Source organism: Episyrphus balteatus, chromosome 4, assembly GCF_945859705.1.
Source record: "Episyrphus balteatus chromosome 4, idEpiBalt1.1, whole genome shotgun sequence".
Classification (NCBI taxonomy): Eukaryota; Metazoa; Arthropoda; class Insecta; order Diptera; family Syrphidae; genus Episyrphus; species Episyrphus balteatus.
In genome coordinates, this window is record NC_079137.1 from 24,351,538 (window position 1) to 24,369,124 (window position 17,587).

The 17,587-nt window shown below is 33.9% G+C and overlaps 2 protein-coding genes across 2 annotated transcripts; both read right to left on the reverse strand.

Annotated features, from left to right (window-relative positions):
- Positions 1-8,619: 8,619 nt before the first annotated feature.
- LOC129919165 (uncharacterized) lies at positions 8,620-10,680 on the reverse strand. Its single transcript, XM_056000016.1, has one exon. The coding sequence runs from the start codon at positions 10,678-10,680 to the stop codon at positions 8,620-8,622; it is 2,061 nt and encodes a 686-aa protein (XP_055855991.1).
- A 66-nt stretch (positions 10,681-10,746) lies between these two features.
- On the reverse strand, positions 10,747-11,580 carry LOC129919166 (uncharacterized). The gene has a single exon (XM_056000017.1). The coding sequence runs from the start codon at positions 11,578-11,580 to the stop codon at positions 10,747-10,749; it is 834 nt and encodes a 277-aa protein (XP_055855992.1).
- Positions 11,581-17,587: the final 6,007 nt, after the last annotated feature.

Below are 17,587 nucleotides of genomic sequence, written 5' to 3' on the forward strand. Positions count from 1 at the left end.
GACCAGCCAAGCCACCAGTGAAGGAAATGCCGTAGAATAAAAAAAGGTAGATATTTTCAATTTTTGTTTGCAAGAAAAATAATTATTAAAGGTTTCACTTCTACCACGTGTGGATTGCACACTTGATTTTTTTTGGTATGCAGGTCGGAAAGTTTCTTGTCTTCCAGTTTTTAAGTAAATTGAATAATATAAAAACTCCTTTTTTTCGTCATAATGTTGTCATCTATCGTGTAGAATTTCCATACTAAATATAATTTAATTTTTTTTTGCTATCCTAACTTCCACGCGTTTGGTAAAAAAGAAGAGATATGATGTTTCTGTAGATATATTAATATTAATTACACGGTGTAACACTCAAAATATACGCGGGCGAAGACCTATCACGTTTAGTAGAGCTAGTCGCACTGATTTCGAAACGGTATTTAAAAAGTCCCTAACACCCCCAAAATCTGGAGTTAGGGGCAAAAAACTATTTTTTTGACCTTCACCCATTGAAACAAATCTAGCTTCGTCAAATTTTTGCCCATTTTTCAATTTTTTTTTACAGTTTCTGATAGGAGATAAATATATCTTTTCAACAATGTATACCTAAACATGTAACTCGGTTAAACAACCTAGAATTTATAAGCTGTCAAAGTTCAAAAATTTCATTTTTTTCGTCATTTACCCAACTTCGACATCAAATTAGAGTATATATTTTCACAACAACATGCTGTTTTAAAAATATATTCTAAAAAATAATATTTATTTCCAAATCAAACGAGGTATTTTTTATGAAAATCAGTTTAAAATTGGATTAGAACAAAAAAATTTTACGATTTCAACAGATACAGAAATTCGAAGTTCAATAGATACAGAAATTCGAACTTTTAGGTATAGAACAAAAATGTTGTTTTAGCACGTAGTAGGATAACTTGGGCGCCAGGATTTGATAACGGGATTTTGTAGAGGAGTTCAATACAAACAGTTTTTTCTTTGGGAGGGGCAGTTTTCAAAAAAAAAAATTATCAAAATAAAAAAATTTATTAAAAAACAACGGCAACACTTACAGTGATAAATGATACCATTTCCGACAGGCAAAATTGTAAATTTAATTATTCTAATTTTTAAATCAATATGTTACAACCAATAGTTTTTGAAATAATCGATTTCAAAGTTAAAAATAGTTTTCTCCAGACTGTGAATTTTTATAAAAAATTTACTCACACAGAAAACTACCTCAATTGATTCCTTATCGAACAGTGAAAACTATATGATTCTTTGCCTTCTAGTTTTTGATGGGTGAAGGTCAAAAAAACCGTTTTTTGCCCCTAACTCCAGATTTTGGGGGATCTAGGGTAAAAGATGTCATTTATTTAAATCCCGCTATCTTAAACGGTTTCTCGTAGAACAAAAAATCTATATTTTTGGTATATATTAATAAACGCTACAATTGTTATATACCTTCATGTGGAATTTTCAATAATAGGCTCTTGAAACAAAATTATTTTAATTTTATTTAATACTAGCTGACAGATTTTTACAATTCAATTCATCGAAACAGTGAATTGAATTGTAAAAATCTGTAATTTTTCTAAAATACACAGGAGCCAAAAACTAAGTCAAATCAAAAATTTGGCAGATACGTGTCAAGTTGTTTTGATTTTACTCTCTGATAACATAAACATTATTTCAAATACCTTTTGTGCTGATTTTTGGTGAATTATTTCTCAAACATCGAATTTAACGGTTTTGACTTTTAAACGTCCATATCTCGAGTAGCAGATTTTACATTTTTGGTTTGTATGGGTGACTTATATAATTTAATAATATCTATCGATTCGCAGTATCAATCTTTTTTTTACTACTTTTTGTTAAGGAAATAGCTTTTTGACCTTTTTCTAAATTTACCTCAGTTTCCCCTTCTAAAATGTCAAATTTCTAAAAATGCTGAATACTCAAATTTTTAAATTAAATTTCCTCTGGCATAATTTTTTTTTACACCTCTAACACAGGATGGCGTTGTCGAAAAAACTAAAAAAAATGAACTTTAAAGCGTGGCAACCCTATGCCTTGACAGGATGGCGCCATGTGCGAACTGTTTCTTTAGACACTATCCTTGGAAGAATATAGCTTTCAACTGGTTTAATGACGTGGATAGGTCGTCATATGACGGGATTTTCTGATTTAATATATTGAAATACAATAAGTACTTATTGAAAAAAATCCCTTCGCGAAAATGGGAAGTAAAATTAAAAATTTAAAAGATATGTGTCAAGTTATTTAATTTTTTCTAACTTATCAAATAAAAATTATTTAAAAAACTTTCATTCTGATTTTAGGTGAATTATTTCTCAAATATCGAATTTGAGTGTCATGACTTTAAAAAGACTATAGCTCGAGTTGTAGATTTTTTACATTTTGAAGTGAAAACTTCTTTAGTATCGTAGTGATTTGAAACAAGATGAAACGAAAACGCGACACGACTTCAACTTGTTATTACTTTTTTGTTTTAATAGATAGATGAATGAAATTTGTACTGTAGATAGGTAATTAAATAAATTATAATTGTACAAAATTTCAATCAATTTCATATTCAAAATTCGGAGATAACGGTAAAAAAATGTTCTTTTCCAACACACGTTATATCTTTTGATCTAGTGCACATACAAATTTGATTTAACTTTAATACGCATGCTGATAACATAACCTTTTATTTGATATATCACACATAACGTTACGTGCTCTACAAGTTACACAATCTTAAATTGAAAAAAAAATCAAAAATACCTCAAAACACCTGTGGAGATCTGTTGGCGATGACCAGCTATCAGTGTAGGAAGTACCGTAATCTCAGTCTGGAAATTCGACATGGTTGTCTTTAAAAAATTCTAACTTCTCTTGTAGACATCTTTGAAATAAGATTTATACATCATTATAGAAGGTGAAACAATAAGCTTTCACATGGTATAAAATTTTTTATAGGTTGTCAAACAAAAAAATTGATTTAATAGCATGAGAACATAAAAATAAATGTTTTTTTTTGCTTTTTGGATGAAATTTCATCGAGTTTAAAAAAACTAGCTCTTTTTGTAGATGTCTCATACACCTGATCGATATATATATTTTGAGCTAAGAAAAGAATTGTATAGGTTGTTAGGGAAAAAAAATGGATTTAATAGTGTGAGAAGATAAAAATATGTGTTTTTTCGCTTTTTTTGATGGAAATTGATCAAGTTCAAAAAATTCTAGCTCTTTTTATAGATGTCTCATAGACCTGATCGATATATATATTTTGAGCTCTTACAATAAGCTTTTAGATGGTATAACATTTTTTATAAGTTGTTTGGGAAAAAATGCATTTAATAGCGTGAGAAGATAAAATTACGTGTTTTTTTCGCTTTTTTTTTATGAAAATGATTGTTTTCAATAAATTATTTTTAAACTTTTTGCGCATTGTAAAGATTTTAGTATGGCTTTATTCTTTAGGAAAATTTTGTAAACTTGTTAATGGTTTAATTTTATTTTTTTTTTAAATGATTTGTTAAGGTTTCACTTCTACCACGTGTGAATTGCACACATGATTATTTTTTTTTTTATTTGTATGTGTGACTTTCATATATTTATAATATCTATCGATTCCAATTTCAATTTTATTTCTATCTCATTTTGCTTGGAAAATAGATTTTTGCCCTTTTCTAAATTCACCTTTGTTTACCCTACTCAAACTTCAAATTTTAAAAAATCCTTAATATTAAAATTTTCAAATTAAATTTCCTATGACATATTATTTTGTTTAGAACTCTTAGTGCCAGTTGTACAAACGTGGGTCAGCCTTGGTTCAGGAATTTAACCCGCCGATTTCGGCGGATTAGCTGCGGGTCAACTTCGGTTCAAGCATGAATGTGGCTATTTTTACATATATGGACCTTGAACCAGTGTTAAAACTCATCCTTACTACAGATTTCACAAGATAAAAGTTGCTGATCCACGGATTAAATATTTGTACAACTGGCCCTTAGGGTTGCCAGTGTCAGTGTCAGTGGACAGCACTGGTTCATTTATTGTAGATGTGTGTTATAATAGTCTCCGTGTTTTTTGTCGTTTTTATTAGTAAATTTTTAAATTTAATTTCAAATTTTTGTTTAAGTGCACTGAAAAAAGTGTACTATTTTGTGTTTATCTATAATAATTCTCTAAATTGTGTTAAAAGTGTTTAAAATTAAATGTTTTACCTTATAGAAAATAGTCTCCGGTAATTATTAAAAAAAAATAAAAAAAAAAGTTTCCCTCAGTTTGAGTGTTTTTTTTTTATTTCTTTATTTACATGTGTCAGTGTATTTTTCCTATAGGTATATGAATTAGCACTTCCCTAACAACGGCGTATACAAGGGGGGGGTCACGGGGTCATGACCCCCCCCAAGAACTCAAAACTTAAACAAAATTTGGTAAGTTATACTTAATTAAGATGATTTTCAAAATGTTTAAGTTTTAGAACATGAACGAAAATGAAAATTGAAAAAATTTTTTGGTGTCAACGAACTATTTTACCATATTATTTTGAAGATGTGGTCATATTTTTAGTGAGCAGCTCTTAACCAGCAAATAAAATAACAGTCGTTTCTATAAAGCAATCTTAAAAGTTGTTCAATTTTAAACGTATCCTTAATACGTTGACCACCATGTGACCCACCGGTGCCGGTGGGTCACGCAAAATTTTCCCAGGAGGTCACAGTCTGTTTAATTTTAAATGGATGTTTTTTCATGTGGCTTGCCAGTACGATTAATGTTTTTCTTCTTTGGCACCTAGAAAAAAATACGTTCTTGATAGTGCAAAAGAAAAAATATTATATGTCGAATTCTAAATATGTAACCAAAAATTCGATCTGCAATCGACTTGCAGTTGCTACTTTTTCCTTAAATGAATGAAAATAAATTCGATACTTTTTCCCGAAGAACCGATCCTTTTCATATCGAGACGTATTTACACACATTTCCACAAATACTACAATTTTGTCAAATACAAAACGTCAAACCAAAATAAAATTTTGTAAAGAAATGAAGAACCAGAGCCAATTTTTGTTTATCTGTGAAATATAAATCTTTTTGTGAACAAAACAAACAAATGTTACGTTGTTTTGTTCCTGCTATGAAGTTTTGTATATTTTTTTGTTTTTCATCGGTCATTTGGAAACAAATACATTCACAAAAAGAAATCGCTCCCTTATTAAATTATCTAAAAAGCCAAGAATTTGTGAATTTTGTTTGCTTATAAAATATAATAGTATTTTTTACTTTATCTTTTGAAACAACTATCGATTTGTTAATCATCAATGCTTAACCGATTATACCTTGTGTACAGCCAAATTAAATACATATTTCCAGCAAGCTTAGAATATTAAAATTAATCTTTAAGAACCAAATTAAGAAATATATGTATAAATATAACTGAATGTGTGTTATTTTGTAACCCGAAGGCTGACGAAATCAGACCCATATTTTGTAAAATCCTAAATAATTAGGTAATATAAAGCATTTTGTTCAAAATAATATTACCGTTTAAAATTACCAAAATTTCTATAGGTACCTTTAAACTAGCATTATGTTTTACGCCAAAGATAGTTTTTTAAATCGGAAATTATCCTTAACATGGGTCGATCGTAGTTGGGTGTTATGCAAACTGCATTAAATTTTAATATATTATAAAAAATGTTATCCCCCTAGTCTTATAAAATTTGCATAAGATTTGAAGAATATTTTTTTTCGAAATGCTATTTTTTTAACTTTGTTACCATATTTATTTAATAAAGAAGATTTTCATAGTATGTATCTTTAAACATGAATTTGGGCTAGCGGAAAATCGAAAAGACTCTAAGCAATTGGGCTCAAGGCTAAGGCTAAACTAAAGCAAACGAATCACATACCTTTCTTTGTTTAGTAATTCTCCGATACTGTTCGGTTCAAAATGCGAAATGAACAAAATTAAATATTTGTAATTTAACTAGCACATTTTCAAGTCTATACTTTTGTAAAAAAAAAATTCAGCGTGACCCCCCCCAAGAAGTAAACCTGTATACGCCCTTGTTCCCTAATTCCGTTTATTAGTTCTTTGGCGCCGGGTACAAAGGGGTTAAGTCAGAAAAGGTAGTTTTGAGAAAAATGAAATTAAAGTTTCAATTTTTGTTTGTAAATCTGAATATTATTATTTAGAAAAAGAAATGATGTAGAAACATCATCTATATGATCTTTTTTAATATCCATTTGCTGTTGACCAGAAAATGAACGTTCTTTTAAAAAAATGTGTTGACTTAACACTTTAGAGCCATTTAGTCATCAAAAATAAACTTGATACAAAGGAGTTAAGTCAAGAAAAATCTTTGTTTACATTGATAACAAAGTTCAATTTGTAAAAGAAAGTTGGAAATATCAACGTGATTATTTACCAAATGTGATAATTCTTTTTGAGCGAATATAATTGTACGAAATAACTCGTTATGCCAGTCAGAGCGATGCACCCTGATGGCAAGAGATAATTCTGGTGCATGTACCAGAATATCTCCAAGTTAGTTTTCACTGTATCTTGTGTCTCACAAGAAAGTTTTTATATTGAATTGTTTGTGTACTGATTTATTTTCGACCCCTTACCTCTGGTGGGGGGAAGTCGTAGTGAATCAATAATAACCTTTTGACGTTGAGAATTCAAGTCTCTTTATTATAAATTTAAACTTACTTATATACTAACAGTAATTCGATTTAACTATAAAAATGAAATTCAGCAATAAAATGTAAAATTTAAAGTGTGTCATTTAACCAAGCGCAGTGTAATTGTGTAATACCTAAAGTGCAAGTGTGCAAAATGTACATTTGATAATAATAAAAGGTGAATGATATGAAAGTGCAGTGTCAGTAAAGTGAGTTTAGTGTGCTTAAAAATAATTGTGTAATTTGTAGTGTTTGTATTTTGTGATTGCGCTAGGTCAGTTGTGTTTTTGTGTATATATGTAAACATACTCCCCGCCTTGAACTATTGTTCAAACATGAAGTACAAAGGCTTCGTCATGATGACTTCTAGGAGCTGGAACTGGATGGTTCTTAGTGTGATAGCTTCGGTGACGGAGTATCGTTTTGAAGATGAGATATCCAATCAGAACTATAGTGCATCCAAAGGCGAAATAGCTGATTATAAACTGATGGGTATCTGTGTTTTTTACTTGAATCAATGTTTCTTCAAGTTTTTGTTTCTCGATATCTCTTTGCAATAATTGTAGTTCATTTGAGTTTCCTTCAAACGATGTTACATAGTGTATGGGTTGAGCTGGATTTTTGTTCGTGTTGATTATTTCTGTTAAGTTGCTTGTTGGGATATATGAATATACCCAGTGATTCGATTGGTGTAATTGCCTCCAATACTGTTCATCGGTAAAAGCTGCGAGCTTGCACGAAGAATGATCAAAAATTTGATTCATTAAGTTGAATTCACATCGGCTGATGTTGGATCCCTTTTGAGAAATCGGGTGCCTTTGTTGGCACATAATTTCATTTTCAACAATTTTTGTACATGAACTAAATTCTGACTCACTCATGGTATAGTATTGTGTTCTATGCAGGTTTATCATCATGTAGTCTATTGAAGGTATTATTCCGATGAATGATGTATTCATTACTACAGGAACTGGTATCATCTTGTATAATTGGTAGTGCTCAGATGTGATCAGCGGTAGTGATAATCTGAAGATTATATGTGACCCGATGATTCGACCTTCAGCAGTTACTAACTTGTAGAGTAAGCCTAAATTTTTGCTTGTTTCTGGAAGCTGAAGTGTTGATGGGAGGTTAGATTTGATGTTCGCTATTTCTTGTTGTAGTTGGCTAGGACGTATTAAGTTGGCGCTTATTTTTCCATGGTGGACATCTGTTAATAGGTCCAAGAGCAGTATTTGTGTTTTTCGAAGACTTGTTGCACTTAACAGCATTTGGAAACAATGGGAAAGCATCAATTGTGTTAATGTCAATTGAACTTCTTTATTGTTTGTTTTATTGAGTTGATCAACTATCGTGTTGAGTTCAGATTCTAACGAATTAAACTGCTTTTCAATCCACCCTTCGTTGAGGCGGATTATATTTGCGGTTGAGTTTATTAAAGATGTTTGGTTTCTTACCAGGTGCAGGAAGTGGTCTTCGTTGATATGTATTGTCGATATTATTTCTGACATATGCTTGGCATAGTTTGAGTCTAAGACTCCAAAAAGAGAATTTGCTAGGTTTAAAACGATGTTGATGGCACCTCGTTTTGAACGTGAGTCGGATTCTTGAAGAAGTTCGTCATTGTCATTTATATCTTGTATTAGATGTTGAAACTGTTGAAGAAAGGTTAAGCAAGTATTAGATTGAGTCACCTTTGAACACAAGGCCTTTAGTTTGTTATTGCTTAAGTTGAGCCATTTTAATTCTCTCCAATATGGTCTGAGTTCGTAATATACTACGATGTCCCATTGATCTGATATTATATGTGCGTTTCCCAGACCTTCATAATGTATTCCTGGGGTTGTTTTGAATGGTGACACGTTGACTTCAGTGCACATGCACAAAGCTGGTAGGATCATGAATATGAATAATAGTGCTGTACTAGCCTTAAAAGGATTATATCTCCTTTTTCTTCGTTGATCTCGCCATCTTCAAGCTCTTGAGTTCTTTTTCTCGGAGGTGATATTGTAATGTTATCTTCGGCATTATTTCAGAGGATGTTGCCATGAAAGATGATGACTGTTGTTCTGAGTCTTCTGATGATGGACTTGTAATGTCGTCTTCTGTTTGGACTGGTAATGGCGCTAGTCGGTGAATTGGTCTTCGGAGGATCCTCGTAGCAGTCTGGATTTCAGCTACTCTTACCACGCCATCTACCCCAGGAAAGGTTTGGATGACTCTTCCTAATGGCCATTTCATGACAGGGCAATTGTCTTCCTTGATGATGACCAAGGTTCCAGGACGCAAATTTTCATGTTTGCGCTGCCATTTGTGCCTTTGTTGAAGCTCATTGAGATATTCAACATGCCATCTTTTCCAAAATTCCTTTTTAATATTTGATATCACCTTAATTTGTTTTGAAGGATTAACCTCCAGTGTGTTTGCAACTGGATCAATTGGATTGGTTAACGGTTCCCCTATAATGAAATGACCTGGAGTGAGAGCCATCAAATCATTGGGATTGTCTGACATGGCAGTGATCGGTCTGGAATTCATTACTGCCTCGATTTCAATGATGGTTGTTTCTAGTTCCTCATATGTCAATGAGGTTCCACCAAGACAACGATACAGTAAGTGCTTTGCTGACTTCACAGCCGCTTCCCATAATCCTCCAAAATGAGGTGCTCTCGGGGGAATAAAGTGGAATTCTATTCCCCTCGTGGAAAAGGTGTTTTGGATTTTTTCTTTAGACGCTTGTGTATGTATGTGTTCAATCATTTCTTGTAATTGATTGTTAGCGCCAACGAAGTTTGTTGCATTGTGACAGTATAAATGCTGACAGCTGCCTCGTCTCCCAATAAATCGCTTCATAGCTGCAATGAAGCCGTTTGTAGACAGGTCTGTCACAAGTTCTAAATGGACAGCCTTTGTTGAAAAGCAGCAGAATACCGCAATGTAAGTTTTTTGCGGGTGTTTTCCCCTCACCTTGAAATGGGTTTTGATTGGTCCACAGAAATTGACACCTGCATTAAGGAATGGGCGTGTGGGCTGAACTCTGTGAGATGGGAGGTTTCCCATTATTTGTGTTAGTAGTTTCGGCTTAGCTCTTGTGCATCTGATACACTGCTGCACAACTGATCTTGCTATTGATTTTCCCTTTATGGGCCAAAATTTTTGTTTCATTGAGGCTAGAAGTGCTTGAGGACCACAGTGAAGATTCTCCTTGTGGTACATTACCATAATCATCTTTGTAAAGGGATGAGAATAAGGAAGAAGCAATGGATGTTTGGCTTCATATGATAGGGATGCTGCTTCTAGACGTCCACCGACTCTTAATGCTCCTTCTTCGTCGAGGAATGGAGTTAAGCTGGTGATGGGACTTCCCCTTGCTGTTTCTGAAAAGCGTTTGAGATGCCTTATGTCTTCTTCAAACTCTTCTCTTTGCATGTGTTTGACTATGCGAATAAGCGCTATATAGAGTTCTGTTGGCCTGAGAGGACCAGATTTTCTGATGAGTTCTTTCTTCTTTTTAGCTCGCAAGTTGTGACAATATCGTAAGATGTGTGCCGCCACTCTGTGCAGTCTTCTGAAGTCGTTTTGATGATCAATAAAGTCAATGAAATTGGCTGGTTGTTCTATTGCTGACAAGGCATAGTTATTAACTGCTCTTCTTTCAAGATCACATTCTAGTGTGTTGGTGTAAAGTGGAGGCCATGATGATTCTGACCCGTGTAAAAACAGTGGTCCATAGAACCACAAATTGCAGGATGCTAATTTGTTCGCTGGGATTCCTCGCGAGATGAGATCGGCAGGATTGTCTTTTGAACGGACGTGTCGCCATTGCTGAGTTAAGGTGAGGTCTTGAATGATTGATATTCGGTTGGCGACAAAGGTATGAAACGATGATGAAGGCGAGTTGATCCAAGCAAGTACTATTTCAGAATCTGTCCATAAGAATGTCGGACATGATTCCAAGTGTAAATCTATTTTGATTCGATTTACTAACTCGGCTGCCATGGTTGCAGCACATAATTCCAATCTTGGTATGGTTAGATTTTTAACTGGTGCCACTTTTGATTTTGCTCACAGTAGTCTGACTGTGACGATTTTATCTTTGTTAACCGCTCTTATGTAAATAGCTGCTCCATAACCCTTTTCGGATGCATCTGCAAACGCATGTACCTGAACGGAAGTTGGGATTCTATGCCCAAATATGTGACGGTCAATTTTGACATCTTGTAAATAATTTAGATTTTCTCTAAATTTAGACCATTCTGTCTGCAAATCATTGGGTAACTGTGTGTCCCAATCATAGCCACATGCCCAGAGTTTTTGTAAGAACATCTTTGCTGTAATGACTACTGGTCCCAAGAATCCAAGTGGATCGAATAACTGTGATATGTCAGATAAAGCAGTCCGCTTGGTGATTTTTTCGGTTTTGGTTGGTTGAACGTGTATAGTAAACATGTCTGATTTTGGTTGCCACCCTTGACTCAGAGTTTTAAACTGTGTGACATTATCAATGTCCAGGTCCAACTGTAAGGCTAAGTCTTCCGTGGGTATGTTTTTCAACAGATTTTGATCGTTGGCACACCATTTTCGCAAGGTTAAGCCAGCGGTTTTTAATAATGAATTCAACTGATCACGCATCTCAAGGGTTTGTGATAGACTATCGGACCCTGCCATTACATCATCAACATAGAAGTTCTTACTTAGGACGTTTGCCCCAAGAGGATATTTAGTTGCGCCTTCTGAAGCCAAACCTTGCAGACACTTTGTGGCCAAGTATGGAGCTGATGTTGTACCGTATGTGACTGTGTTCAGCTGATATGCTTCCAATTCTTCTGATGGATGATTTCGCCATAAGATGAGCTGGAATCTACGATCGTCTTCATGAACGAGTATTTGGCGATACATTTTTACTTGCGATATAGGTACTATATATCAAGTTATGCATTCGTACAAAAAAAAAAGTTGAGATAACATTTTTCCATGACATTACGATGGTAGACAATGCCAAAAAAGTGGGTCCCGGAAGTCCGTCTGTCTGTATGTCTGTCTGTCTGTCTGTCTGTCTGTCTGTCTGTCAGTCTGTCTGTCAGTCTGTCTGTCTGTCAGTCTGTCTGTCAGTCTGTCTGTCAGTCTGTCTGTCAGTCTGTCTGTCTGTATAAGGAGCTACAGCCTAAACGGATGGACCGATTAATGCCAAACTTGGTATGTAGCGTTATTTGGCGACTCTCCAGAGGGGTTTTTGGAATTAATTTTTTTGGACCAAAAATAACGGTACTTGTCATATACCAATTTAAGTAAAATTGAAATATCTCAAAAACGGCTCTAACGATTTTGTTTAAAAAATTCAAATATTAGTTTTGAGCTAAGGTCTATCTTCTAATGAAAAATTTTTTTTTTGAAAATCATTATTAACGGTACCTGCCATAGAACCGTTTTTTTCAAATCCAATTATCTCCGAAACTGATTATTCGATTTCAACCAAACTTTTTGTAAAGAAGCATTTATATAATTTAAATATAAGCCAAAAATAAGATTTTGAAAAAAATAATTTTTGGATTTTTAAAAAAATTTTGAAATTTTTTTTTTGAAAAATCAAATTTTCGATGTTGATTAGTGATTTCTAAAGAATGGCATACCAATTTTATTTTAAAACTTTTTTTCCAAAAAATTATTTATAAAAAATTAGTTTTTTAAAAAACGGCTCTAACGGTTTTTAAAATTTTTTTTCTAAAAATGCATGTTAATATATCAATCAAAACTGCATACTTGTTTTGGAGGGCAACTTAATTTCAGATTTTATTTTATTTTTTTTTTTAAACGAATTTTATTTTTTTTTTTTCCAAATTTCTATATAAAAAGTCTTAAAAATTTAAGCAACTTTAACTCTAAGAGCAAGTTCGTACGACCCAGTCGTGCATTTTATTTCAATGTCGGCAGTGAATACATATCGAAAACGAAGCAGAGTTGTGAATAACTCGTCTTGAATGGATGGTCCGGTTGAAAGGATGTCGTTCAGGGAGACATTGCTTGAGGTTTTTGCAGATGCATCAAAAACCACTCGAAGTTTTGTTGTTGTGCTATCTGGCTTGAAAACACAGTGGTGAGGAAGGAAATAATGGTTTTCGTTGATTTGGTTGAGGTCAAACTTTGACATATGCCCTAATTTGATGTTTTCATCCATGAACTTGCAGTATTGGTTCTTCAGGGTAACTTGTTTTGCTAATCTTTTTTCTAGGGCAATGAATCGTTGTAGAGCAACATTTTTCGAGGCACCCAAGGTATTGTTGTCGGCCTTGAATGGGAGCCGCACGACGAATCGTCCCTCTGAATTTCTTATGGTGTTGTCGTTAAAGTGATTTTCGCATCTGCGTTCTGCCATTGTGAAAGAGTTCCTTGTAGTTGGAACTTCTTCCACCTTCCAGAATTTTTCTAAACTGTCTTTTAATTCATTGTCAATTGCGATTCCGCAGATTGATGTTTTTGTTGAGTTGCCCTTGACCTTACTGTGAGGTTTGGAGCTGCGTTCTGTAATTGTAGATGAATTCCTTGTTGTTGGGACTTCTTCCAACTTCCAGAATCTCTCGATACTGTCTTGGAGTTTGTATGGGACACTACCTTAGAACAAATTTTTTTTTTTTTCTTTAATATAAATCTCTTTTACTTAACACTATGCCTTACATATATGATATGAACACCGCCGCCGATGAATATTCGTTAAATTTATGTATCGATTTTGTGTTATCGATTCATTGTTCCATTCTCTCGTCGTACCAACTGACCTACCTCACAGCGAAATGGCGCTCAAGCTTCCTTTTCGATCAAAACCTCCAACCTGACAAGATCAGAGATTCGCAGCCATAGAAGCCAGAGAGAGAATTCGCCTTTTTATTACAAGTGTTTTAAGTTAAATAAAACAATTTAATCGCCTTGAAGCGACAATTAATTCGAGCTTCGCAAGCTATAAGAATTTCGCCAGTGACCACAGTAAGTGCTTTTATAAAAGCAATTATGACAAATTGTGTTTTTTTCTTGTTTTTTTTTATAAGCCTCAGCTCATCATTTTTTTTTTATCTTACCTATCATACAATAGCTATAAAAGTTCTGTGCATTGGCTGTGCAAAAGCCACAATCCATAGTCACAGACTGAATTTTTAATCAAAGTCCGAATCTATAACGAAGCCACGCTGTCTAGTGCCAAGGCCCTAAGGATCAAAAGAAGCAGGCTCTTTCTAGGTGCCAAAAAGCCAAAGATTTTAGGTAGGGAAAGCCATACCCAAAACCACGTGGATTCCACTACCACATCCAGGAAAATTCCTACCTTATTGTCCCGATCCAACATCCCATCTAATTTACACGAACCTTAAGAAGGTCCGACGAGGATACGTCAAAATCTCGATCAGGAGAACATAAAAAAAGAGTGCGTTACACATTTGCTGGCTGGTGCAAGTCTTTCCAAGGCCACGTGTGTCGACATCGTTGAGACACAGTGGACCAGCCAGTGTGTAATTCAGGCCCAAAATTGGTTTGGCATTGAAGAGTAAAGCTACGTATACGCTTCGAGGTTTAACACACACGCTTTATATACGTATAGGTACCTGCAATTTGGAACGTACCGTTAACTATATATATTATATATATATTATTGGTTATCTGCACAGCAAATATATGTCTATGCTTATATATATACGGATTCGCTTTGCATAACATACCTAAACCTACCCGAAATACTCACCCGCTAAGCCTATACTTACCTGTCAATCAACGCCATCGTCCGTCATCATCATCAGCATCCGTCATCATCGAAGTCCAGCATCCCACTAACCTAGTTTTAAGTAAAGCTCTAGTTTTTTTTTTCTATATGAAATTCGATACTCTCAAGCCATATCGTAATCACTCAAGAGTCAAGATCCACAAAAGATAAGTATTAAAGTTCCAACTCATTTTGAGGATCACCAATATTTGCATATTAAAATCTCTTTCTCTTTTTTATTTAATATAGCGTTTTTATAAGAGTTTAAGAACAATAACTCTACAATTGTATGCATAATACCCCAACCAAGTCATGCGCACAACTTTGCTGAGGAGAGAATGATCGGTGAGTCCCAATTTTAATATTATATATTTGCTATCATTGATATTTATCATATGTAACAATATTGGTGCAGTAATTGAGACACATAATTGCTCTCAAAGTTTTGGAGTTGACGTAGGTCAGTTAACAAAAAGTTAACAGGCTATTGATTGCATAATTTTTTTTTTAATTTATTAATGAGACAGACGCATAGAATGAAGAGTGATGTCGATAAACTTTTTTTTTATTAAGTTTTAATTAAATATATATACATTTCTTTTTAATAACACTAATTTTAAGTTCAACATCTTGGAAATGGTCAATGAACCGAATAGTGTTAGATTTATTGAACTGAAGAGATTTTAAGTAATTTTAAAAAAACTTAAAAACGCTCAAAAGAGAGCTTTAATCGAAAGGTCATTGAACCAGATTTCATACTCAAAGAAAAAGAGTATATGTTTCCTTTTATTATGAAAAATCTGCTTGAGAGTAAAGAGAATGCGCAAGGTCATTGAACCTTTGATTAATTTTTTTTATTATTGAATTTCTTGTTATTTGATTAAATCTTAAATTGAATTTAAAAATGATGAAGATTATTTTGAAAGAATTTATGAATTACAGCATAGTTTTTAACCATTGAATAAAAGCATTTTATGAAAAATAATTCTAAAATATTTCGTTTTAATGACATCTAGAATGTCAAGTTAATAATTTTATGAAGTGAGCTTGGGAAAGGGAAATCACAACAAAAACATTACTGTTAAAAAAAGAGCCAAGTTCTAATATGTTGAAGTTATGCTAGCACAAAAAGTACTGAAATGTAAAAGTGTACCAAGTTCTAAAGCTTGGCTTTAAATTTGTATACAAAATGTTGATTGTTCTCTTGACATTTTTTCTTTAAATTACCGATTTTTAAAGCTATTTGAAAAATTGCCAAGTAAACAATCAACATTTTGTATACAAATTTAAAGCCAAGCTTTAGAACTTTGTACACTTTTACATTTCAGTACTTTTTGTGCTAGCATAACTTCAACATATTAGAACTTGGCTCTTTTTTTAACAGTAATGTTTTTGTTGTGATTTCACTACTTTTTGCAAGGTATTGCTCAGAAAAAATGGGCGGTTACCACGACCCTTGTCTAAAATTGTCAAATTTAAAATTTTTTCTTTTGTATAAACTACCAGGTCTACCATTCTACCAAATTTTAATGTTCTACGAAAGTTAGAAATGCTCTATAATATTTTATGAAAATTCACCGGAAATAGGCAGTTGCCACGCCCCCCCCCCCCTGGCTAAAATTCTCAGATTAAAATTTTTTTCCTTTGTATAAACTACCAGCTCTACCATTATACCAAATTTCAAGATTCTACGATAATCAGAAGTGCTCTATAATATTTGATGAAAATTCAGCGGAAATGGGAGATTTCCACGCCCCCTGGCTGAAATTCTCAAATTTTAAATTTTTTCCTTTGTATAAACAACCAGCTCTAACATTCTACCAAATTTCAAGATTCTACGATAATCAGAAGTACTCTATAATATTTGATGAAAATTCAGCGGAAATGGGCGATTGCCACGCCCCCTGGCTGAAATTCTCAAATTTTAAATTTTTTCCTTTGTATAAACTACCAGCTCTACCATTCTACCAAATTTCAAGATTCTACGATAATCAGAAGTGCTCTATAATATTTTATGAAAATTCAGCGGAAATGGGCGGTTGCCACGCCCCCTGGCTGAAATTCTCAAATTTTAAATTTTTTCCTTTGTATTAACTATCAGCTCTACCATTCTACCAAATTTCAAGGTTCTACGATAATCAGAAGTGCTCTATAATATTTTATGATAACTCAGCGGAAATGGGCGGATGCCACGCCCCCTGAATTGAAAATCTCAAGTTTTCGATTTTTTCCTTTGTATACACCACAAGTCCTATCACCGTGTAAAATTTCAAGTTTCTACGATATCGGGAAGTTCTCCATAATTTTGATGATCTGTCAGTGAGTCAGTGAATCAGTGAGTCAGTGAGTCAGTGAGTCAGCTACGGTTTTGCGATTTTTTAAGCCCTATATCTCAGAAACTACTCATCGTAGGAGGCTGAAATTTTGCGAGGTGTTTGGTTTTGACCAGCTCAACAAATGTAGCGAGTTTCTAGCATCTTTGGTGTGGAAGTTAGAGGGGGGTCGAAAATGGCCTGAGTTGTTTCCTGTAAATAAGGGTGTAGTGCCGAAGTTGCTAGAGAACTTGGCTGGGCACTACCGTGCCCCTTGATGAATAAGGGTAGTTTAGACGGTAAAAAGTTAAGTCAGAAATAAAACATTTTTGACTCCATTATAGGGGTTATCGTGAATAGAATTTATGTGGACGGTAGCCAAAGGAGAGTTAACTTTACGAAGTTTACCGTGGGAGAGCCACTTTAAGGAACTGAATCCATCTAAAGTTCCATATTGAAGATTAGGTTGAATAAAAATAGTGATATTTGTTAGCTGCTTTTAGTTTTTCTTTTAAATTTAATTTAATATAGGCACGTTAAAAGGTACACGGCGGTCCAGTGGCGGTTGCAAGATCCCACCCATCCGACGAGCTAGTTAAATTGGCATTCGCTAGCGTGCCTACAGCACCCAGCCGACTGGACAACCTAGTTTGCACGTTCATGTTTATCTTTAAGGATCCTGTGGTTTAGGGATATTCAGGGAGTAGCATAAGATCGCACAATTAGTGAACTAGGAATAACACACATCCGTTACACAGGTGGCGACCAACGTGGGGCAGCAATAATTGTGTCGCAATTTTAGCGGTTTCAAAACCTCAAAAAAATCATTTATTTATATTTTCAAGTTTTA

Coding starts and splice junctions, on each gene's coding strand:
- LOC129919166 (XM_056000017.1), bottom strand. CDS start 11,580: ATGTATCGCCAAATACTCGTTCATGAAGACGATCGTAGATTCCAGCTC.
- LOC129919165 (XM_056000016.1), bottom strand. CDS start 10,680: ATGGCAGCCGAGTTAGTAAATCGAATCAAAATAGATTTACACTTGGAA.